Source organism: Pterocles gutturalis, unplaced genomic scaffold (genome assembly GCF_000699245.1).
Source record: "Pterocles gutturalis isolate BGI_N339 unplaced genomic scaffold, ASM69924v1 scaffold51642, whole genome shotgun sequence".
NCBI classification, from domain to species: domain Eukaryota; kingdom Metazoa; phylum Chordata; class Aves; order Pterocliformes; family Pteroclidae; genus Pterocles; species Pterocles gutturalis.
This window is the reverse complement of record NW_010109682.1, coordinates 1-26,605: the sequence shown is the minus strand read 5'-3', so window position 1 is coordinate 26,605 and position 26,605 is coordinate 1. Positions and strand designations below refer to the sequence as shown.

At 36.1% G+C, this 26,605-nt stretch overlaps 1 protein-coding gene across 1 annotated transcript in view; it reads right to left on the bottom strand.

The window, feature by feature from the left end:
• Positions 1–25,193, bottom strand: part of LOC104461433 (coiled-coil domain-containing protein 132) — a gene marked incomplete at both ends in the record, with an annotated part of 29,381 nt that extends 4,188 nt beyond the window's left edge. The window contains 11 exons of the mRNA XM_010073041.1: positions 544–638; positions 1,396–1,493; positions 8,827–8,962; positions 11,217–11,357; positions 13,882–13,968; positions 16,986–17,028; positions 18,752–18,834; positions 21,348–21,383; positions 21,472–21,589; positions 21,751–21,821; positions 25,140–25,193. Of these exons, the coding sequence (XP_010071343.1) occupies positions 544–638; positions 1,396–1,493; positions 8,827–8,962; positions 11,217–11,357; positions 13,882–13,968; positions 16,986–17,028; positions 18,752–18,834; positions 21,348–21,383; positions 21,472–21,589; positions 21,751–21,821; positions 25,140–25,193 (962 nt within the window). The remainder of the gene's footprint in view (positions 1–543; positions 639–1,395; positions 1,494–8,826; positions 8,963–11,216; positions 11,358–13,881; positions 13,969–16,985; positions 17,029–18,751; positions 18,835–21,347; positions 21,384–21,471; positions 21,590–21,750; positions 21,822–25,139) is intronic.
• Between the last annotated feature and the right edge of the window lie 1,412 nt (positions 25,194–26,605).

Below are 26,605 nucleotides of genomic sequence, written 5' to 3'. Positions count from 1 at the left end.
CCAATGAAGGTGCAAACACTTCACTCATTCCACAAACGTTGATGGTCTCATTTTCCTCCAAATCCTATCATAATGTCCCATACACATAGAGCCAAACAGCCATAAGCAAAATAAATGTCTTTTTGAGACAGCTCACAGTCTGAATTTGTCATTTTATTACCAAATCAGACGGATACAATACTATATAGGTTAGCAGTACCAATATTTTACTGATCTTCACTGAGAGTCCCTTTAAGAGCTTTCAGAAATAACAAAATTGTCAGATCTGCACATCCATCATAAAGGTGGACAATACTGAAATCATATCGCACTTAATCACTACTTGAGCAGCATAGCAATTTATGGTACCTCTCCCAAGTCCATCCTTGGAGCAGGTAGTGAGAAAGAGAGATTCCCACATAGAGAAATGCTCTTCGAACTATCAGTAGATATGAACAAAGTTAGCATTAGAATGTAAATATCAGCCTTAGCTAACTGTGCTGCCTTATCAGAGTTCAAGTCTGTGCACAGGTATTAAGTGGTCTTACGACTACATCAGTATACCTGCTGATAACATCAAGTACAAATATGAAGTCATCATATTTGAAGTTAGACAGATCTGTTCCCAGAAGATATGTTTTCACTTTCAGTTGCACATCCTACAAAACACAAACAAGTTTTTGTATACTTAATAGACCAAAGACAAAAAGGTGAAGGCTCAGATGCCTGGTTCATTAGCACTTTTTCGTTTGTTAACACTTATGACTTCTTTTTCAAGATTTAGAGTAAAACTCTATTTTATGTAACATGAATGATTTCTCATTGACTTTCTAAAAAAAAAATATCATAATCAGCTTTTTTAACACTCTGTAACGTAAGGTCAATCTTAGACGCTTTATTGTCACTGCAAAAGCAGAGTTTTGGATTGCAATTCAGCCATGTTAAAGGTTTACAGCTGTTTCATCATACATTTGGGGTCTTGCTGCACACCAAACTGATCCAGCAGTCAGATCAGGAATATTGCAAAACTAGGCAGGTTCACAAGATTTCAACTTCTCCATAGCTGAGGTTATACCAGAAACATAAAGCAGCATGACTGTGCTAACACAGAAAAGCACATGAGAAGAAAATAGACTGATGGGCAGCACACAGGTTGGGAGAAGTGGAATCAGGCTGAAAGTCATGTTACTATGTTTTGGTATCTTGACTGAGTATGTAAGCATAGCAACCAAGTAGTAACTGAGTTACGGAAATCACATTTCCATGGTTTTGATATATTTAGCTCAAAACAACTAACTTTAAAAAAAAATCTGCAGAGAGATTTATTTAGGAAAAATCAGTATAAATATAATTGTAATTAATATCAGAGTGGGGGAGAGAAGATAAATATTTAGTAAAAAAAAAAACCAAACATACCTGCCATATGCGTGAAAGCCCATGTTCCAATTTCTTTTTTACATAACTGCGGTCAAAACTGTTCTCTTCTGTTCCAATCACATTGTTGCCATCTGAAACTGCATGTGAAAGGTATTGTAGGTATTTCCAAAAGCCTTGAAAACTATCTTCGTTTTCTATCTGTAATGAAACTTCTGCCTTAGCCATTATCATATTATGTATAATGCAAACTCTAGGAGAGCTCCATTGCTCTAAACTTTTGAAAGGAAATGAATAAAGCACATATAAATATTACATGTTACTGCAGACCAGGAAAGCTGCTGATTGCCCTAATGGAAGCAAGATACCCCATTCAATAAAAAAAAATTTTAAAAAGACAGAGTAACAGATACTATCTTTTGTATTTGAAATATCAAAGTTGAATGTTAAAGTGAGCACTCCTTATCCTCTACAACAAGATTCTCTAAGATATTCTACCTTTGTAGAGAAGAACCACAAACTTAAAAATTTCAGAAGCAAGATTTTTAACTTTCTGCCTCAATAAATTCTGTCTGCAACTCTGAGGAAAAATACTGAAACTTTTTCTATGAACTATGTAAACAATATAGCACACTCTTTTCTTTCCCCCCTCCCCTCATACTAATCTATGTTTATGCATTAAATAATGTCAATCATATAATCAGATGTCTTTCATTCTTCCAAATTATTTTATTTAACTCTAAAACCTCCAGTCTCATGGTACTGGATCACCTTACAAAAAAACACTGTAATGCATGGCAAACTTCTCCAGTATGTGGTCCTCTTTCTCCCCATGGAGGAAACATATTTTATTTCAATTTTAAAGAAGATAAGGTAATATTTTATATGTAGTTTGTGAGCATACAGTTGTGGTTATGCTTGCTGTCTGTGATGACACAGTGTTACGCAGTTTGCTTCACAGGCTACGACTGACCACAGGAAAGCTCTGTCTTAGCCAGACTCCACATACAAGCTTTCCCCATGTTAAGAAAACTCCGCTGTTCCTGACAAGAAGAAAAACTATGCATGTCTTTTACAGCCCAAACCATTTAGTGATTTGACATGAAAGATAAAAATTCACATAAAATATTATATTGCAATATTACAAAGTGTACAGCCCTTCCTCTAACCCACCGTTAAAGAGGCTGCAAACACAGAAGAATCAAGACAGCCTGCAGTACCCCAGCATTGCCATGCAGTTCAGACCTGTCTTTCCACCTCTTCTACAACCTCCAGCTAGTTTTCAGTACTCGGGAAGACTATTCACTCCCTTGTTCCTGGACCAGCTGGTCTCATCTCTCTACTTTCACACACGGGCTCCCAACTCAAACCCATTTCCTTCCCTTACTCCTGACCTCAGCATTTCCTCTCAAAAACCTCCACCCAGCCCCAAGCTATCACTGCGTACGCGCATCAGGCAGTCTCATCCCTGCCACCTAGGCTTCATGGGAACAGGCAGCACAAAGCCCAGTTCCTGAAGGAACCCAGAAAGGGAACCAGAGAAAAATAAATAAATAAATAAATAAAACCAGCTCCTTATGATATTGTGGGAAGGACAGTCCCTATCTATAATGTGGGCCCTACCTGGAAAGCAACAGGACATGCCTAACAGACTAGGGCATGTCTAACATCCTTACTTTAGATTACATTATTGAAAGATGGACTCTTTTAACCTGTTGGACTTCATGACCTGGTAGATACATCACTGCTATAATGGAGAGAGGAACACAAAGGAAAGAGTAGAATGTTTAACAGCTCCTCAACAACCGGCAGCAATGTCTTGGCCAGCCCTAACTTGTGGAACATGTTATTTGGTGGGGAGGGGGCAGGGGAAAAAAAAAAATTACTTGTGGCCTCAGCAAGGAATTCAGAAGTGATCCAAGGCCACGGACTGAACTGCCTCAGTGGGATTACACGCAGCTTCCACCCAGGGAAACAGCATAAAGCTACGAAGCACATTCAGCTGATAAACTGAGTGATGCTGCCAAGACAGTTCAGGTGCAGCTCCAGCAGCTTTTCATTCATTAGCTTATCTCATCAATGCAGGGACAGGATTTTACACTGTCAAAGAAAAAACCAGCAAGGACAAAAATGCCACCTGGATACTGAATCCCTCTCATGGCAGTTCCTTAGATGGCAATGTGCTAGTAGGACCACAGAGAGAGTTAATCCTGACTGACATTTGCAGTTCTTCATTACTAGGCTTCATAGTTTTATCCAGAAAGCCTTCTAGTTTAATTTCACTTTCCTCAGAGTAGCAATTTTTCATGTTTAATTTCGTTGTCTACTGAAGAACAGTCCAGAACCATAAAGAACCTACATCTGCCCTCCATCTGTCAGTGCTATGAAATTTTTTGTCAACAACATAAGCGTTCTTTCCATGCCAAGCCTTGCCCTGAATCCAGACCATGCAGTCTAGATGAATGCTGTGTGAATATCATGAGCACCTTACTATGAGCACAGTAAGGAATAGGAGGATAAAAGACTTTAATCAACCTTTTCAGATGTGTGCAGAATAGACCTCCACAGCACTGTCTGGACTACTGCATATTTAAGAGAAGGAGAGAAAGAGTCATCCACTGAGCAAGAACGGTTATGACTGATATCAGGTACTGACAATTCAATTAAACCAAAATACAAAAGAGCACAGCAGAGTCTGACCATATTTTCTTCAGATCATCCAGAGCTCAGTGTCAAGCAGAGTTTCCCTCTGTAACAATCACTAATCCTGACTAGCACTTACCAGTGTCTCATACTCCCAGTCCTAGGCCAGACCACCTGTAAGTAGAACAGCATGATATATATCCTCCTTCTCCCCATCAACCATCTGTTTTCTGCTTTGAACTTCTTCAGGGTATGTTTCTCAGAACAAGAACTATTTGCATTTCCCATGTAAATTAAAAAAAAATCTAAATATACATAATATATTACCTATCATATGAACGCTTCTATAATATAGAAGCATAACAGGAATGACAAAAATACGAAACCTTCGACACCTGTAGATCCCCTTAAATTAAGCCAACGTGGGGAATATGGTTACCAAGAAAGATGCTGGCCTTGCTTAATTTCTTTCAAGTGGAGCTATTTGGTGTGTCTGGACATGTTATTAAATTATGATCCTTATCAAATACCGAGGGAAATTCGGTTTGTGAGCTGGGGATTATGATGGCAAACATATGAACACCGCCAAGAAAAATATTAAAGACAGTTAAATTATAATTAGTCTGCCCATGAGGGTAGACCTCAAGGATATAGAATGCAGACAGAATGTAAATGCTCTGGCACTTTCAGTTGAATAACCTCTCCTCAAAATTAAAAACATAATAAAATATATTCTGGAATTTGGGCTTACATTAGGGGTAGATATTCATTTCTTCCAAGGCTGCAAAGCTACGTTCAACTCTTTCCTGTTTATAGTCTTTCAGACCACTTCTGCAGGCAGACTGAGAATTTACCCTCATTACTCAAAATGAGAAGATAAAAGGCTGCTTAATGCAAAAACAAGACTCAAACATAATTCCATACTACATCGACTGTTGCAGGGCACTCAAAGCAAATCTTCCTTATGAAAGAAAAATCCCAAAAAAAATATTAGCCACTGTATATGTACATTACAATTTAGTAACTGTACCCAAATATGCTCCTCTTCTCCTGAAAGCAATAATTCTGACAAATACACTTTCAAAAGTGATTTATCATGGAAGATGAAACAAAATATGAACAGAAAGAATAGCCCAACTAGAGAAATGCTAAGCAGATTTATCCTTTCTCTGACTATATGAGTAAACAAAACCAGCTATCTTAGTCACAGCATGCTCTTCAGAAGTTTCTGCAGCCCCCTCTTTTCTACACTTCTGCAGAGTGAAGCCAAGCTTAAATAAGTCAATCTTGAGAACAGGTCGAAGATACTAAGACCACAGCCTTTATCCTCACAAACAGCCATTTATGAAGGAATGGCTGAACAGTCATACAGATGCTATTGTTCAACAAAAATCCATGCAATATTCTCTTTGGCAAACTCCCAGTGCTCCTGGTTTATGGCCAGTCGTGCTAAGAGGTCTCATTTGCAGTATTTTAATGAACTGTACTGAAGCTAATTTCACACATGCAAACATAAGAATTTAATAAGAATAAGAATTTAGGATAATTTCTGTGAAAATCAAGGATTGGACAAAGGTCCAGAAGGTCCATAAATCTTCATAATTTCACATAAAAACAAGAATTAGAAGATCCAAAACTGCCTGATTTAAATAGAGTATTTTTTCAGGTTTCTCAGTATTTCTCCAAAATTCATAAAGGCAGCTTTCCGTTGTAACAAAAGGTTTTTGTTTAATTCTCACTAGGCAGAGGGAAAAAAAATAAATCAAATCATTGTCCCCCAGCTCCATTCTTTGAATAACAAGCAGATCTCACACAGAATTTATGCAATATTCTAAATGTAAAGTTTTGAAAAATAAAATGGTTGCCATTAAACTTACATCTTATATCACTTTCTTCTTGCTTTTCATTGAATCTGAATTACAGTTGTTACCAACTTTTATCACTTATGGTAAAAGGATTACACTTGTAAAATCAGGAGTTTAAATGCTATAGTGATCATTTTACTGCTCAGTTTCAGTTCTTCTGTCAAATTAGTGCTTCACAAATACACATGAATTACATTAACATCACAGTAAATTTTATGGTATGTGAAAATCCAGCTGAATCAGACAGGGCCTTGCATAGACCAATGTGACTTTGAAGTTCACTTTGCTTTGAGTAGGGAAGACAAAATGACCTGCACAGGTCCCTTTAAAACTCTTTTTTTCTTATATTCTATACTACAAACACAAACAATGTTGTGACCACGACCAACAGTGGAATGGAATATTTTCCAGCAAGCAGTTTCTTTTCAGGGATGAAAACCCACACCACAGCAATTTTCTGTTTACTGTAGGAACAACAAAATCAGAATAAGTAGTAGTTCATTAAATGTGACATAGAACTCATTTCATGCTATGGAGTTGATAGTTTTAGTTCACTAATTTTATCTTCAGTATGATTAAACAAGTCCTACATTTGAACACTTAATTCTACCCTTCCAACAGTACATTAGACCAATTAGTTAAGTGTTATTATTGATGATTCATAGAACTATCAATACCATACATTTCACTATGATTTACTACTACTCTGTTATAACACTTCAGCAAACTAAATCTCATTAGAATTTCCTGTTTCATGAAAGGTACTAAAATATGTCTCGTGTTTTAAAACTTTTTAAGATTGCATTTAACAGGTATTAATAATCATGAACATGTGACACACGATCTTGATAAAGTGTAACCTCCTTTCCATAATCCATGCAGGACTTCTTTTGGATAAGCTTCACTATTAAAATAGAAAGAGCTTCTTGTCTTCTAAACCCAGCTTCTCACTTCTACAGCTGGGTTTGTGCCCTAAGATCAAGAGTCCCTTGACCCATTTAAGATATTTTGTGACATTGCTGACGTTAACTGGCACAACGAGAAAAATACTGGGACAGCTTTGAGTTTTCAAAATGGTAAAAGCCAGATACACTTACAACAGTTAATACTGCTCCTTCTATTGCTCCATTCTATGGGGTTTACTTGAGGGAACAATTCTAGTATAATCTCCTGAACTGCCTCCATGGTTCCTTCTGACATACTCACCCCTCCCACAGGAACTTTATTCTTTGGCTTTAGCACATATCACAGCTATTAAATCAATAAATACAGAATGAGGCTTCCATGTACAGGTTTAATAATTACTACAGCATGAGCAATGACTTTTAGAAAAAATAGACATTTGGTAGATGTTTATGGTCCCTCTGAAATTAAATTAGACCTTGAAATTCCCTTTTGTGTGCTTTATCAACACTTATATATTTGAAAAAAGTGATTCAGTAGCTTAAATATATTCTAGTTGTACATTACAGCTAAGCCACAATGTCTCCAAAAACTTAAAAGCTGAGTGACAGAAGATTTAGTGGATTAGTAGTAAACATAGCAAAACAACCTGGCACACATTCAAAAACCAATGCCTTTAAAATTACTCATGTGACTGAATATGCCACTTCACTAGGCTTAATTCTTCCTTTAAAAGGTTTTGCAGTGCAAAATACTTTCTTTCCTCAGGATATCACAAGTAACCATACTAAGGGGAAGTATTTTTAAAATTACATCTGGAGCTGCACAAGTAGTCTACTATGATCATGTTTCCATGCAATAATACCTTTATGATACCTGCTTTATTTTACACATGCAAAGATCACAACAGAATTAAAACAAGAGAAGATGTAATTATCTGAAGTTATTTTAAATGCAAAAATAAATATTATTAAGAACAGACAATTCATTCCAAACTTCAGAATCTTTCTTCATGTGGTGCATCTCAAAATGAAATATTTCAACTCTGAATTTTAATTCTGATGTAAAAACTCTTATATGAAATAACAGCTTCAACAAATCCACACTTTTATTTTTTTGTTAATTTTTTTTTTTTTAATTCCACACAATACGGGAAGGACACTCTGAAGACAATATTCTCATTCATTTTTCAAATTTAAAATAGGAAGACAATGTTAATTAGCATAAATGTCATTCTTTTTAAGACTCTAAAATCTGTAATAAATCTGACTTTTGAAAGAAATGTTGGATTTCAAATACATTGTAGGAAGCAGTATTCCAAGATCTGTTCTTTACTTCTATTTCTAATTATTTTTTATTTTCTTCTTATCATCTAATGCAAGGGATACAAGTTTTATGCAAATCAGGCATCAGGGAATAACTTTAGCAGCAATTCTACAGTCCTTGTCTTTTGACAGAAGCCTCCTTTTCAGTAAGAACATATCTGATTCAAATAAATAAGAGTTTTGTATAAGTCCTAATACTGTAAATTTCACACTCTGCTCTTGGGTTTGTGCCAAACACAAGCATCTTGGGTTAGTGGGAGAAATAAAGTCTGTCTTCAGATACTTTATATTCATTTAGAATATGGCCAGCAAAATGTACTTAGGAGGAGTTAGACAAAGGTTTTGTGCTTCTGTCCTAAAAACACAAACTGGAACAACAATAAAAGAAAAGCAAAATTATACTGAAATTTCACATTGGTCCTATATTAAGGGGAAAAATCCTCAGATTTTACAGTCATCTATCATAGCTGACTTCCAACTCAACAATATGAACTGTTTAAAATAAACCCATTTATATCTGTAATAATCACACATACACATACTCATTAAAGAATGAACCTTATACTGAAGACTACAAAAATCCAGTGAGTATTTATGTCCTTACTGCACACTACAAGCAATAATGCTGAAGGCGCTGAGTCAAGACCACAAAGGTACCAACACACAAAATAACAACTTGAGCATAGGAAAAGTTATTTCCAAATATCAGAAGTTTTGTTTCCAGAACAGTTTCTTACCAGAAGACACAGCTGCTGCCTCATCTTGTTCATGGTTCTCATGCCACTGCATTGTTCGGTAGTAACTGAGCATGACTTCCCAGAGAGCTTTGCAGAGATCAGCAAGGCATGGAATGTAGCTGTCTGATGTAATATGCTATAGAAAAACAAAGTAATATTGTGAAACTTAAAAATTGTGTTCATTTTTTGCAGAAATAAAACAAACCATACAAAAACCTCCATATTCATACAGCTGAGGTGCTTGACATATATCAGTTTCCTTTTCAAAAGTATTTGAAAGCTGGCAAATGCCTGATTATATTCAACTAATCAAATGCTGTCTAAAAATGCAAAGTTTATTTGTTAGAGGCTTTTTTTTTTCCAGTCAGCCCATATATTAACCACCTTTTATATTTATGGAACGGCAAGGTAGATACAGAAATAAAGCCATACAGTCTACGGTCAGCACATCTCACCATCAAAGAGGGATGCCGCCACCCCTCTGACATGCAAACACTGCGTCACTTCAACAATATAGATACTTGTAGAAGCCATCCTGGCTGGTGCACAATTGGACTGAATGCTGGATACGGATTTAAAAGCAAACTTAGATGGCAGCTGTCCTACCTCCCCAAGCCGCCCTCCTCTAAAGAGCCAACTGCAAATTAAGATATTTATTAGCTGAAGAGTATCAATTTTATCAGAGAGATAAATATGCAGTAGAAATATCTGTGATGACATTGTCAGGTAAAGGGATGCATTTGAGAAGGGGTCTTGCTAGGTAAAGAAAAGACTGTAAAATACATTGCTCATCTGAGTGGCAGTGGAAGTCACCCTTATCTCGCAACGAAGAAGCATGGTCTCACAGCTTATAAACAAGGGTAAAGTCTAGCTGCACAAACGTGATTTCAATTACATTATTATTTAAAGATTTTCTGACAAGTCTGGAAACTAGCACTTCAAACTAACGCTGTTGTAGAAAATAGTTCATACTTTCCCATTGCTAGTAGTACTGTTTGTAACTAAATAAATGGGCTTAGTATCATAAATATTAGCAAAGAATGAGATAATACTGAAGGGCATATAGAAGTATAAAGCAAAACAACTCAGACGAAAAGGGCATTATAAACTAAAAAAATGAAAACAAAAACACTCTCTGAAGAAAGACTTAAAGCAGAAATAGGAAAGTGCTTCAATCAGGGTTTGCTGTCTTTCTTCAACTAGAACTCATCCCAGTGAAGCGCAAATACAACCTATCTGGAGCCTTACTCATTCTGTTCATTAACACTTCTGTCAATTCCTCCAAATAAATTAATTTTTCATAATCCACTTTTGTTCATATGAAGTCTCTTAGATTATGTAAGCCTTTGAAGTCAAAGGGGCACCTCTTCACAATGAAATGGTTTTCAATGCAGAGGTGGTGTTTACTAGTGGAAGCTACACAATCCCAGATTTGAGAAGTGAAAGAGCAGAAAAAGTGGACCAGAATATGAACTTTAATCTCCTTGTGACTGTACTTTGATTTAATAAATTGCAACTCATGGGGTGGGTCCCTGAGTTCATGAAGTATGATGAGGGCTTAGTCTGTGACTGAAACAAACAAATAAAGAACATTCAAGATAGAAATAGAATTTCAAGTTTTAGATCAATGTTACAACTACCTAAAATATGTCACACTCTCTCTCCCCACCACTAAAGTTTAAGACAATTTCTCAGGGTATAACAGTAAGATCACAAATGAAACAATTGAAGAGTTACCTAAAAATAGTATTCAAAATACAATAATTAATTCCAATAACATTTTTTTTAAATAAACAAAATATACACATGCAAGAAACTGCATCTAAAAAGCTATACTAGAGGAAAATACATTATTATCCCCAGTCCATGATCTGCCTATCATTAGGCTATTGCATCTCAATATTACAGCTGTCCCTTATCTTGATAGCAACAGTGCAAGGAATCTGACAGAATGTTAGGAGTAATGGGAAGACTCCAACTAAGTTAATATCTTTATGAGAATCCTTACTGAAATGCACTATTACAGAAACTGTAAATACTACCTAAAAGGACTGAAATAAAGTTCAAAGCTAACAGTGATTCCAGTAACTAGGATATTACACTGAAATATGGGAGTTTTGAAATCTTGATCTCCTGTTTGTATCCTACAACTAACTTCTTTACATTTATTTAGATGATGTGCACACTAACTCCAAAATGCTAAGATTTAGGGCAATCAAAATCAGCATTAAGTTGTAAATAACCAATCTCTCAATTAGCTTATGAGGTGTATTAAGAAACTACAGAAGCTGCAGGGTTATTTTAATAAGCCAGTCCCTACTTACATAAGGTATATATACAACAATGGAAAATTTCAAATTAAAATATAAGTATATGCAAGAATTACATACTGTACAGAGGTCTTTGTACTGTAACTTCTGAAACTTGGTGTCTGTATTTCCCGCACACAGCTCCACATATCCAAGGACTACTTGAAACACAGTGTTGTGAATGGCTTGAGTGAAGTGCATATGTAACTGGTCCATTGCTGTCTGAAAGAAAAGGAATAACATAAAATCAAATAGTAAAATTCAATTTGTCATATGCCATAGTCTTTTAATGTAAGTCTTTTTCAGTACACAACACAGGAAATTGTAAGTATGGCCTCCAATCTTTGTTTCAAAAATACCTAACATAGGATGTGGCAATATTACAATATGGTAATGTAAAAGAATTCAGGTATTACCATAAAATCAGTTTCCCCTGCCATCCTCCCTCCATAACTGACCTGTTTTTCGAAATTATCACTAGTAAATATTAATTTTATGTATATATAACATTTAATTATAGAATTTATTCATTAATTCTTTTGCCCTCCCCATCATTGATGAATGTGTCAAAAAGAAATTAGTTGAGATCAGTGCTGTTTTTCCCACTGGAAACACTTCCAACTAAAATAAAAATATTTCCTTTGCAATTAATAAAGCTAAAACCACAATTAGAAAGCCTTCAATCCATCCACTTGCCAAAACTGGTTTCCTTGAAAAATGTAACGTAGTATTCAGTGTTACAGAAAGGCATGTACATCACATCAATAAATTTCTTACAAAACTACTCCATGCAATGAAAACAAATATGACATTTAACAAAATTTACTTCTTCCAGAACAAAAAATATCAGTACACGTACTAAACACTGATGACTATCTAACATATAGGTTTTGCCATAATCATGCTGAAGTTTCAGGTCAGGCTGTTTTCCTTTGTTAATACACTGTACATAACATTAGTCCATTTCGGACACTGAATTTTCTCACTGTTTCAAGATATGCTAATAATTAGTACATACGGTATATAAGAATTAATTAAAAATAATTAATATTCCAGAATTAAGTTATCAGATCCTGCAGATCTGAAAATGTTCAGTTTCACTACTTGCTATTTGACATTCTTAGCTACTGACAGGAGCTAAGAACTCAATTACTCCCATAAGAAATGAATAAGCCATTCTGCTTCAGTCCTACTGCAAACAACCGATCTTCTGCAGCTAGTCCTAACTTGAATCAGTCAAAGAAAACAGAATGACAAATGAAAACATGAAAAGTACTGAAGACACTGAAGGTTCTTGTCATTTTGTTTAATGAGGAAGGGTCAAAATGGGAGATAATAATGATGCAAATAAATTCTTTTCAGGACAAGTTCAAAATACATACTTCAAAAGTAAAAGACTGGCAAAAACAAGTCACCCTATCATGAAAACAGAACAGGCAAAACTGTACAGTAAAAATTAACACTTCTGTTTTGTTTGGAAACTTCATTCTTCTACAAAAAAAGTCTGCCTTTCTCAACGTATCATGTAGCAGACTTCAAAGCAGTGAATGCACTATATCTATTTTTGTCCGGTAAATAAAGAAATTGCATAAAACGCACTAACAAAGGAAAAGCCTAATTAATATTTTTTCCTGATTTTAAGTTGCAGTCTTTAGGCACTCCAATAATTCTACACATCATCAAAGTGTGGAAAGAGAAATCCATTTCTATGCTACTGAAGAGCTACACTGTTAACACAATCAAGTCACGGAAAAAGAACCCTACTTTACTAGAAAGCTTCGAAGTAGAAACAAACAAAAACCAAACAAAAATTTTAAAACAAACCCAAAAAAGGCATTCTAATGTCAGCCACGCTTCTGAACACTGGGAAACATTAAAAAAAACCAAGCATAATAAAGAATGAATGGGGTTCTTGTCCTGCCTTCATCAGGAGACAGGCAGTTTAACATGTTCTTTAGCATCTAAAGCCTTCTGGAGGAATCTCTTCAATAACCAAAAGATCATTGCTGCACTGGCACCACCATGTTTAGCCTCACTATGTTAAGAATACCAATCACTGACAAAAGATGCCTCCAGGACTTTCTCCTCTCCTTACCCTCTTTATGTCACAGGAGTTTGGAAGTAGCTACAACACTTCATATCTGCTTCAGAAGGAAACAAGTTCACCACCTTCCCAGACAAAACACCTGAAGCCTCAAGGCAGTGCACCTACAGAAGGTAGTGCACCTATTGGAAAGTTTAGGCCTACTCCTATTTACATACAAAAGTCTCAAGGCATGCAGAGATGTAACATTTAGAACATATCTACAGCATAGGTTTGACATGCCTTATCTCATACTTTGTTGTCAAAAAAAAAATCTCCTCACACCTTCATTCCTGTTGCACTTGAGTACAATATAAAATGGGAATGCACACATACAAGGTACAGGTTGCACACAACTGAGCAACAGGGACCTAGCTATGAAAAATAGCGTTCATATGCCCAAATACAATTAATAAAGCAAATAGCATTATAAATAGAGCTGAAATATGGAACTGTTACAGTTATACAATGTCCAAAAAGCTACATGTTACAGTAATACAGTTTACCTTTAGCCATTACTGTTAAATTATCTGAGCAGTATAAAACTTTGTATACTCAGCAAGATTCATCAGAATTAGGAAAATAAATTTCCACCACAGTACTCAACACTTCACACCGTTACACCACTGTTCTTTGTAACTTACTCAGAAGATGAGTACTAACCTGTGTTTTTTTTTTTTGCTGAACCTTTGTGTAATGACTGATATCAAAGTTCTTGCATATTTTGGAGAGTGCTACGTCCAATTGTTCCTATATAAATGAAGAAAAAAAAAAGTGTTAAACACTTGATAAAAACAGGCCAAGGAATACATTACTTAGGCAACAGCAAGTGAGGAAAAGATGCTTATTTAAACTATCTAATAATTATGGTACATTAAGCCAAGACTCTACATTACTGGACTATTTTGAGGTGCTCAAATGTTACTTCTTGCAGCCTGCAGTACTTCAGTCTGAAACTTCTGTCAGCCAAAACAGTTCTACCATTTCCAAGAACGAGCACAGTAAAAAGTACACTAATTCACTAGAGACAAATTCAAAGCGTGTTTACTTTGAGAAGGTCTAGCACCAATATATGGGAGAGCTAGGATTTCTAACTTGCTCTATTCCCACTCCTAAGAAAAACCCAGATCTGGGGGAAAAAAATGAAAATGTCCACAGGTGTTTCAGCTCCAGCAATTCAATTATAGACTTCTTAACTCTCTGACCTCCATCTATTAAATGGAATTAACACTGTCTCACTTAAAAGTTCACTGTGAAATAAGTAATTTATGGAGTACTATACCAGCACAACGATCAGTACGATAGGAGAAAGTGCATGTGTGCACACACACACAATTACTAGTTCTGCCGTGAGAGCTGTGTCTGAGCATACTGAACAGCTTTGCAATAAACGAAGATCATTTATTATTTGTCACTGAATTAAAAAAAACTAAAGTAGGATCATATACTTAATGACTAACTAATAAGGCTTCCAAGAATTTGACCTTGTATCTTAATATCACAATTCTCACTCAGACACTGTAATATATTCAGGGATGCACAGCCCCATTCTAGTTCTTTTCAATCAACAATGCAAGAAAAGAAAACAAGAATGGATAACATATGATAACATACAAAGCTAGCAGATATTTTCTCTCCTTGCTTGTCACTAAAGCCATTTCAATTCTTATTATTTAAGGATCTTGCAATGTAATCTTACTCTTGCAAACAGAAACCACAGGAGATGGTTGTTTAGTTCCTAAGTACTTTTACTTACTCCTCTGGAAAATCTTCATTACTTACTTCATTAGCCACTAAATATTTATGGATTTTAATCCTAGAGATCTGAGGAGTGTTGTAGCTGTTGGGTTTGGGGATGTATTTTATTTTGTTGGGTTTTTTTAAGATTTTAAGCAATATTTTCTTTAAGCACAAAAAAAGGAGAGTAGAATACAAATATTTTTTTCCTAAGCAAAACGGTAAAAGGACAAGCAACCTAAAGTTTCAGAACTTCTTTAAAGGGTTACTCAGCAAACTGAAACAGTCATATACCAATTTTAAAAGAAAAATATTTCCTTCTCTTACTTCATGCAGAACAGTTGTACCATGAGAGAAACAGGAATATCTAACTGCTCATGAACAGAGCTCATAAACACAGAACACATTAATCTTTTCAGCTGCATTTTTGAACAGTTCTTTCCACTATAGCCACCTTGCATTTTATTTGTAACATAGTATAAAAGTAAGGTCAATGTGAAAACCTAAATTACAAGGGGAGAAAAAAAAAAAAAAAGGAATGGACACAAGCAGAGGCAGTCTACTGCTGAGAAGGCTCATTATTAAAATATTAATTAGCAGAATATGATTCTATATGAATTAGAACACACATTTCACAGGAACACTCTATGAACCCCAGGATGATTTACATTCTCCCCTACATATAGACATAATTCCATCAGAAAATAACATACTTTCACAGGAGAGAAAAAAGATATTTCTATAAATTCACAAATAATAACTAAAAATCTTGAGTATTATTATTTGGGTAGCTGTGAATTGCTATCACCACTCTACAGGGCATATTTTACCATGTTTTAGTACACACAGAGTTTGCTCCACAAACTGTTACTGGAAGGAAGTAAAGATGCATGTCTCCTTTAAAGCAACTGCAATGTTTGCTCACAAGGAATAAATGGCATGCATATGAAAGCAATAGAAATGAAAATAAAAAAGACAAGTTTAATGACTGGCCTATGTGGCAGTGAGAAAACAGAAATTTCACTAGCCCTTCTGAATGAGCCATGCTCTGAATAGACCACGTATCAGTGAAAGAGCAAAAGAACAAAGAAAACTTTTGCAAGAAAGCAAAAGTACAAAGGCGTAAGTGAAGGAAATTTAACAAAGTCCTAATTGTACAGGGAATTAAGAAACGAGGTATGATAGTACATGCACTAATGTGACTTTCTAAAGAGCATATGACCAGAGGTGTAGAGAGCTGCTGGGATGGCTAATTCAGTTTCCCACTATGCATTATCTGTGTAGGCATTACATGGACTACATATACATTATACATATCTACATTACTAGACATACAAAAACCTTGACAAGTTCCAGCTCAAAATTACCTAGTAATGGAGTTAAAAGAATTTTTATTGTTCATGAGTGCTTTTTTTGCCACCAGTTTCCAGAAGGACACCATTTTATATTCATTTGCTTTTGCAATGCTATCTACCAACTTAAACTAATGTTCTGTCTTAGTTGCATCTTTCTCAGCTGTTCAAGTTTTACTTCCCACGACTTAGCACTGGCCCTATCCAGCAGTTTCGAGTTTGCTGACCTCTAAAATTTCCAGTGAAACTGTGATCTCTTGTGTAGCTTATAAAAACCTATTGGCATGCTGCTAATTTACTTTTCACAACTGTTTAGGACTAGTCTAAAGAATTCAGAGCAGTTCAAGGACCAAAAACCACCGTGCATCTTCACCTGACAGGGAGCAAACCTTTGCTCCAGTACCTCAACTGTTTTGTGCCTATTTTATTTGACTGATTTACCACTTAAAGTGGGCACAATTAGTGAGCTGGGCTCATAAATTTGATAACATATTCTAGAGCATTTAAGCTGACTGCAGCACAAAAGGCTACATGAATACCAATGACTATAGCATTCCAACAACCATATTAGAAAGAAATGTGCACATTCTGTAATTGCTAAAAACATCCCATTAGAAAGCTCTAGTACCCAGAGATTAAATCCTAACTTCTATTAAACATAAATCTATTAATACTTACCTCTATTTGTTCCAAGGTGTCCTGCAGTTTTGAATTCAACTCACTATTAATAAAAGAAAAAAAAAAAGATTAAAATCAAACTACGTATCATATTAACATTTCAAACCAAGTTTCTTGTTTCCAAAAATCATATTTGCTTGCTGCTGAGCCACAATTTAGTAATTTATCATAAATCATTAACCTGCTGTCACTGTGACACACTAGCATCATAATCCCCTGTCAGTGGGACTTTATTCCATACCATTGTGGTGGGTTATATTCTCTCAGACTTCTGAAAGTAAAACAGTGCACAGAGACTGAAATGTATGCACTGGGGCTGGGATTTACAGCTAAAACGTCCTTCTGCTCTCACAATGCAAACAAAAACAAGCTCAAAAACCTCTCTCAGAATAAAGAAGCAGTCCTGATTTTTTTCTCTCATCTTTTTGAGTGCAACAACAAAGTAAATCCTCACAGCTATTTGTCACGTATCTTGTCAGTATGCTATCAGATTTGAAATAGCATGACTTTTGTAGTTAAATATTCCAAATGGCAAAAATACAAACTGCTAGTTTAAGTTCCAAATTTCGCTATACTGGACGTGGTGCAATGGAGATAAACTTTGAAGCTGCAATAAAAGCTTGAAGTGATTCAACATTGAACAGAAACTTTGAAATTCTGTTCTGTGTAAATTATATAAGTCAAAGAAACTGTGAAATTTAACCTACATCTCTAAAGAACAATTTTTCCAGATGAGCAGTGTAAGATTCTAAGAAATGAAGCTGCCTTTTCAAGCCAAATAAATGTTGCTAACCTCTCTGAAAGAAAAAAAATGCAGGAGATATGCAAAATAAATCAGATTAATGTTTGGAGGCACAGAGCATCTGAAAGAGCAATAAATACTAAGGAGAGCTTACTCAACAGTATAGACAAGACTGAAATCGAGGGTTTATGGGCAATTACTCTGCAGTTGCAACAAAGCGTATATTTAGAGGACAGAGCGAAGAAAAGCATACGTTTTTATAGATTTTGGTCCTTCTAAGTAAGAAACTATTCCGACAGGAGATCAAACAATGTCAGAACTTTACCAACAAATTTAACAGTTAATTAAATACCACAAAAAGAAAATCTAATTAATCTAATGATCTTAGTGGATGAAACATCAAAATTCACTTCATTTTACTCCTTTATTGACATATCTATTAAGAATTTGAACTTAATGAAAATTCTTTTTTTTTCCCCTTTCTAAAAAGCAACGGAAACATCAAGTCTTTCTAAGCTAGCAACTGCAGATATTCAAATTAGTTCTGGTTCTGAAAGCAATTTCTCCATGACAGCATGAAGCTCTACGCTTGCTAGTTTCATTGCCAAGAATCAGGGTAAGTTACCCTCAATAAGCCATCTTGCTGTAGGTAGATTAATTCCAGAACATAATCTTGCCTGTTAAAAAATTAGCTCAGGTATTTCTAGGCTGCAGGTTGTAGCACAGTTATAACTCAGTCTTAGTTGAAACTTTACCTGATGACATACTACAACAGCTACAAAACAATGACATAGTCCAAACATAGATTATAAAGTGTTATGATTGTGAAGACTGGTTAGTAGTGGTACAGGGAGGGGGGAAACTACTGAGAAAGCTTATGCTTTTATATATGCCTCAATTTTACTTTTCTAAGCAGCAAATTAAATTTCAATCAAAGCTGCTTTAGAGAATAAGAATTAATGATCACTGGTTTATACCATTTATAAATCATACAGAAGCTGAAATCTGCACAATGTCACCTTACCTTATACAACTGTAATGTTTGAAAGTGCTGGCAGCCTTCTGGCATTCCAAGCACAGCTGAATAGCTCCTGGATAGTCCTCTTCCTTAGGATAAAACACAATGGAAAGCTAATTTGGCTTTTGAAGCAAACACTGCAGCACCCATTTTTGCTTGCATGCTTATGTATAAACATTAAGAACAAAACATTTTGTTCATCTATTTTGTTTATGTCTATACAGTAAAGTTGAAGGAAATGAGTGAGGCTCTATTTCAGAATTTATTGTGCAAGCAGTTTAGAATTAGAAACAGACAACATATTAGCAACATCTGAAAACACCATGTATTACATTACCTTATGCAAATAACTTGCTGTTTTGTTCACTCATGCATTCATACAAAACCTATCAGCAAGTTTTTATTACAAACCAACTAATATTTTCGCAGTTAACTTTCAAACCTTTTTTAATACCATGTGATCTGTTCATAAGCAAGGAAAGAAAGCAGTTCAGGCACTGGCAGGCTGCTGCCATAGTTTACAAAACCCAAAAAGAGACAAGTGAAACACTCCAACTTCATGCCCAAATAGACACTATTTAATTTGGCACATTCTACAGCTAATTAGAAATGAATTTAAAGACAACTGGCTCACACAAGGCCCCAGGAGAAAAAGAACATACTTCCGGAAAAAAATATGGAAATTTTGTCCTAATTTATAAGACGAATATCCAACAGATAGATCACCCACAAAGTACATGCAGACACCAGGACAAAATCGAAACAAAGACATACAGATAAAAATGTAAAACCCCAGGATCTTGACAACAGAACATAGACAAGGCCTTGGGTATAACTACTATTCTTGAATTCTATTAGATATGAGGCCAGAAAGGCTCTTGGAAGAAGGAAAACCCTCTTTAATAGCTGAGAGCTTCCATTTATGCCCTAATTACATCCATTATATTATATGCTTCAGAGAGGTCAAATGCAAAGCTGTTACTGGAATTCAAAAGTCATTGACTGCAGAGTAAAAATGCATGGGCAATTTATATTTGGCTATTATCATAAAGGATTTTCTGAAACTAAATTGGTTTTAACGGCAGCATTCTAATGTAGATCAAGTTTAGCTAAAAACACAAAAAACCCCACACATTATCCACTAGATGAAAACAGAACAGTACATTGGTCTAAAACGATTGCTGCATTTACAGATCTTTCCACCTTTCTCCACTGGAAACTTGGTACTTGCTCCATTAGGTCTAACAGCACTCAAACCAGAAAGCCTGCCTGCATAACATATGCTACTAACATATTCCAGATGCATCTCACCCCTATAAGTTAGTACAGCTCCATGTCTGGTCTTTTTCCAAGTGGAAACCCTATCTAAATGTTCCTTTGTGAATGGCTACTAACAGCTCTCATGCTTATTCCAAGCTACTAACTTCTCTTGGAGTAAGGACAGTAAATTGGCCAATACCTGGGATACCTTGTTGGGAACAGACACTGAGCACAGCTCTAAAACTGCACTTAGCCAGAAAGGGCAGTTCCAGCCATTAAAGTTGAAAAGTCACTGAGAAATTATTTCAGTTCTGTGTGTGCATGCAACACCTACACCTCCATCTCAAGACAACTCCTACCAGTAGCCAGCAAAGAGCTGATTTTCTGTACAACAAAATGCAGCACAGAAATTAAAAGCTAATCACTGTGCAGGGTTTACTGAGCAGAAGACATGTTTACGCAGTCTGTACGTTAACACATTCTTGCCTGGTAAAGAATAAGGAAGTGCACTGAGACAAGGTGTGCTACCCAAGATGGAATTAAACTCAAAGAATCTTCAGAGTTAAAACTATTAAGACTCTATTTCCAAATTTAGTAACTAGAGATTATCATTATCACATTCCATCCAGTATTAGCCGGAAATATTTGGCAAAGTAGCAAGTCAAAATTGTTACACTACATGATTAAATATATTTTTCAATAAAGTCCTGAAGTTGTCTTTCATATAATTTAATCACTTTAAGACAAGATCTTTTTTTTTTGCTCTGTGCAGTATCTACTGCATTTTTAGGCAGTCATTTTCAGTGTCATGGCCTGCATGCTGCAATGTTTTTTACAACTATTAAAAAGCCAACCCAATGAATAAGGAGAGAAGCTACTACACTTAGAAATAAAATATTAAGTAGGGAGCCCATATATAAATTTGTACAGTAATATACCAGAAGTACTTTATCCAGACCCAGCATATCAACAATCAGCTAAATCTCACCTTCTTTTTTCTTCCAAAGATCAAGCTAAGGCCAGAAGAGAAGTCTAAGTCAAGGGTGGAGAGGGGAGTGAAGACTCCACAGCACTCTTACTGAACTAACTCAACTCTCAGTGCTCAGATCCACAGGCAGGATTGAGTCTTTGGCAGAAAATACTCCCCTACCCAGCACAGGGGCTATCTGATTTGATATGAAGTATTTCTCACAACATTTAAAAAAAGAATAAAAGGTAATTTCACCACATGCACATACCCATAGCCTGTTTGCAAGAGGAAGGAAAGAAGGGACAAAATTAAGATGACTGCAAATGCAGACTTAGAATAGCTTCAAATTATAATAGTCTGGCAGGGACTTACCTCCAACATCTCACTCAAACGCACATCAGTTCTTTGCTGAAAATTAAAAAAAAAAAAAAGCAGTGATAACCAAACAGAAATGAAGAAAAATATTTTGCCATTAAACAAAAACAACTGCACATACCAGTGTTTTTATTGTTCTCAGAGACTTTAGCAGTCCAATAAGCAGCTGTCGTTTCCTTTGATTTGCAAGAAGCCCCAAACTAGTTTGTGTGAAGCCTTCCTTTGCTACATTCAGGTGTCTGCAAAAGTTAAAAATTAGCATAATCTTCGAGGATATGTAAAATAAAACTTATTTCTAATAATTTCGAACATGTCCATCAAAGCAAACTTCTGGGTTTACAAATTTATTCTTAAATACTTTTTCCCCCTTTCAATATCTGCCATTATTTAAGCAAGATACCTTCTTCCATTTGTGCAAATAACAGCTGCTAACTGAAGGCCAGTCTGCAATGATGTAACACGTTCAAGTTCCTACAGAGAGAATAATAAATAAATATACAAGTCAAAGTCGTGCTACACACCAGTGAAGACCAGTGATCAGCAGGTTTCTCTTGAGATGTTATAATGACTTTGTAGTGCTACTCTATGTGTTATTTTTTCATCATTTTATATATGCTAAGCATTGGAATGTAACATTAATGTAAATTATCTTTACAATACAATTCTCTTTTGAAGAAAGATACTTGAAATCCATTTTCATAGCAGTGGGACCCTCTACATTTTTATTCTGTACATTTAGCCTAAGAATCTCTGTACCATTACTGGACTACAGCAGAAGGATCAAAGCTTCAGGGAGAGAGGCACAGGGTTTACTTTGCACTACTATGCCAGGAAGCAGAAAAGCAAATTAAAAAAAATCATGTTTCACACTGGATTTTCTTGTTCAGGAGCACTTGTGTTCTACCAATTTAACAGATGTCACTTTATAATGAATGTTAAATGTATCCTGTTGAATTTCAGCTGAAAATTCTTCAGCACAGGTGACCTAAATTTAGCTTGATTTTGACTTTGTGAAGTGCCTAGGATAATCTCAATTCCTTTAAATAAAGAAAAATTTTAATACATCTATTAGGATTTATTTTGTTAGGAACAGTACTGTGGAAAAGTGAATGCTCTCCCAACACTAAAGAAAAAAAATATTTTTTTAAAATACTGCTCATCATTTCAAAACATCTCAAGTGCTTTCCATGGGGAGAAGGGAGATTTTCACTTTGAAAACTAATCTAATTCTAAAGATATGACAAGCAAAAAAAAATGTTTAAAGTTTAGTTCAGTTTAAGATCAGCTCCTGGTCAGTCTTCAAAGATAAAAGTAATTCTGACTAATCACTGTGCTGCATCTTTCACCAAAAAGATGTGTTTTATGTGTTTTATGTTAACAACATTGCTTTTGGAAAAACGACAGCTTAGTTGCTGATATGCATAATATTTTAAAGAAACCAAATTCAAAGATTACTTTCCTCAGTAGCTACTTCTCACTAAAAACATACTTTGCTAATGTCAGAGCTATTCAAAGGGCCATTGTTTCCTCCTTCATGAGGAAACGCATACAATAAGGAGAGACTCCATTCCAGTCTCATCTCTTGCAAAGATTCTGTAAAATCTCTCCTTTAAATGTGGCTAGATGGAGCAGCACAGGGAGCAAGTGCAGCCTAATGGTCCCCAGAGAGGGAGTCTTCCATCCCGTATTTAGGGCTGAATACATTTTTTCTCTTCTCAAAGACAATCCTCCACCCACTGGTTGTTCTAAAGCATGCCTTTCTTTCTAAGGAGAAGGGAAAACTATAAACCCCTTGCCTTGTGTCTGTGCCATGCCTCTCTCAGCCCAGACTAGTGCCTGTTAGACCAGTACTTCATACTAGGAATGTGGTGCAAACCATGACTTCCCCGTACTTTCCTTTGCGCAGTGGAAACAGATGTCCAGGAGACAGAGAGTCAACTGCAGTTTTTGCTTCTTTTGTTTGCTGTTACTATAATTGGACGCTGAATGGGAGCTGCTACTACAAAGTACCCACAGCACATCAGGAGGCTCATTTCATGAGCCAGTGGGAACATGAGTCTTATGACACTCACCAGAAACCTCTGACGAGTAAGTGTACCAACAAGAATAACTGTGTAAGCCTGTATTTGAGAAATGTTTTTAAAAGATTCTTACTGGCATAATGGGTTTTAACTGTCCCTTTGGAACACCTGAAAGAACATCTTGGTATAAAACATGTGCACCTCACTAAGATGTTGCTGGGATAAGTACATGAGCATTACAGAGAAAAATGCAAGAAGTGTATTCTCTACAGTACTATTATGCACTGAGAGGGGGTTTTCAATGAAGCTGCTGGATTCAGAAAAAGCAGCACTCACTCAACAACATCAATTCCAAACATGCACAACAGCAAAATTATACCAGAAGGCCTTCATACCATACAATTACCCTTTCTGTCCTCCTCTACGCTGTCTTCCAAAGACTTGACCACTAGAGCACTTACCAGCCTCCTTCCCCAATAGCCTCCCCACCTGGCTCCTTTAACTAAAACTGAAATAATAGTACCCTTTCTTCTTCCATCAGCTATTGCAGGAGACGACACAAGCAATGCTCACCCTCCTTTTTTCTTTAAAGAGCAGCATTCCTCCTTCTAACCAGCAAAATGCCAGAGCACAGACGTGACACTCGCAAGTTCACTAAGGCAAGATGTGTGGGCCACAAACACAAGAGGAAGTTGTGCTCTCTGTATGAAGGAGGAAAATAATTCCAGCCCCACGACACCTACCATGGGTTAACACCCAGGAGGTACAAGCCCTAGCCTGCAGCAACAGTGTATCAGCTGAGAGGCAGGAGGCAAGGAAGGAAAGGATGTAACAGGAAGAAGGTTAAGGAGGGAGAGAAGAAAGGAGAGGAGGAGAGGAAAAAAAGAAAAGAGAGAGACCTCCACCACCAAACGCAGCCATCATTGCCCTCCCACACTCTCTCCAGCTTCTTGACTGAAATGACAATTGCCATAATCACTGGTATGACAATGCTTACGCAAGGCGCTGTACACACACAGAATTATCCACCTCAGGATAATTCTCAGACTAACAATCCCAAGTTTTCACAGAATTCTCACTGTAATTTCCTGGAAAGATCAATAAAATCAGCAGAGCTGATCAAATGTACAGGGGCATTATTAAAAACAAATAGGCAGTAAATAACACCTTATCTTTAGACACTCATTATGATAGCTGTTCCAGTTATCTTATGGGATCAAGGAGAGAAGACGTGTCAGTATTCTGCTGCAAGCAGAACTACTAAAGCAGTTTTGCTTTGTTTCGCTCTCTGAGATCTTTGACAAACTGAGGGTCTATTTCTAGCTCCGTCTTTTCTTAGATGCTTTCTTCTCACAACTGCCTGAGAATAGTGGCAGGTTTCTGGGTAAGTGCTCTTAAGAAAGGTCATTGTTGTTTTCTCTTACAGAAAAAGATCTGAAACCATTCCTAAACACAGGCACTAGAGGAGCTCCTGTTCAAGTCCATGGCAGGTATTAGTCGAGCCTGCGAATTCATGTTTTCAGAAATCCTTCCTAAAACCGTCATATGCCAAAGCCTTTATCACCCTAAGGGTCTTCAGTTCAGTACACCCTTGGTTCTTTTCACTGTACAGATACAGGCTCAGCACACATAGGCAGCTAGTTACAAACAGGCACTAGCATCTCTGCTAACGAATTACTAGATTTAATCTCCAATGAAACAAGTGTAGCATTACAAAAGCACAAAATGGAGTGGTTTACTCTTAAAAAGTGACTGTCAGTTGTCTTACCTGAACATATGCAGGCTGTTTTTCAAGAATCAAGTCTGCAACTTTCTTAGATACCTTAAAAAAAAGAATACTACATGTGATAAAAAGCAATCTCAATTAAGTAGACCATCCCTATACTAAAGTTCTACACCAAGTTTGTGATTCTGTATTATTTAGGTCTGTAATTTTCAAATTTATTAATAAATACGCCACAACAAGATAAAAAGGTCCTAAAAATTGCAACCAGCTTTCTTTAGGAGCAAGATAAGAAAAATGTTTACAGTTCCATCTAGGAATTAGTGGGCATTTTTAAATTAATTCCTTACCTCTCTGCTTGTTAAGAAACATGCTAGAATAGAAAACAAATAATAAGGGACACTACAACTGCTTACATTCTGCTACTGCTACTGCTAGAGTACAAATTTAAACATCTACCATGGAGATGTAAGAAATCCATAAGGACGCCTAACTTTCACACTGATATTTTATTAAATAAAATCTGTGTCAAAATGAATATATGCTCTGTGCATGTTATACCCTTCCTTTATCATGCAGAACATGCATATTTTAACATTTTGTCCATTGTTTTGAACTAAGTGGAATGCTACTGAGAGCAGCCATCTGTACTGAATTTTAAAATGGGCATTGCTACTTTATCAGTCTCTTGTGCACAAACATGCTTTAAAAAAAAAAATCAAACAGCAACGGTTATATAAACACAAGATTGAGAATAGTGTGATTTGTTTTGTTTTTTCAGCAGGGACTACAAATATTTAAGAAGAATCAGTTTCAAACATGATACAGAAAATATAAAACTGGCCCTGACAGTCAGCCAGCCCACAATGCACTACTGGGAATGAGGGATGAGGAGGTTTTCCCATATGTGACTGCTTAGTCAAACATAGCACAAAGTTGGGATCTTCAACCAGCATTCCTGTAACAAACTTACAGTGCATCTACCAGGTTATTTCCCATCCTCTGGAAGAACACCTCCACACAAATGAACTTCAAAGTACTCCAGTACCATCAGCTGGCAATCTGGACAAGGGGCATGTATCTATCTATGCTTTCCTCTTTCCATATTAAAAAATTGACAGAATCACAAAACTATTTTAAAACCTCTTAGTTTTTCTATAAACAACAAAGCGTTCTTCTGCTGGACAGCAAAAGAACCACTTCAGAGCAGGGTAGGGCAGGAAAGGATGTTATCAGGCCAAAAGCTATGCAAGCCTACGTGACCTTGGGGCTTTAAAGAAGCTTTGTTCACTGCACAGTCTATATCCTGGGAAACTTTCACCTCCCTTTTCCAACCTTTTCTTCCCACTGGCTCTATACCTGTAAAAACCTTATGACAGGGATATACCTGCTGGTCATGGATTCCCCTATACAAATCTAATGGTTTGATTCTTCACTGTTAAAGGGATTCATCAAGCAGTACACACGAATAAAAGAAGTGTTTCATTTTCAGTTTTCACAGTTTTTTTTTT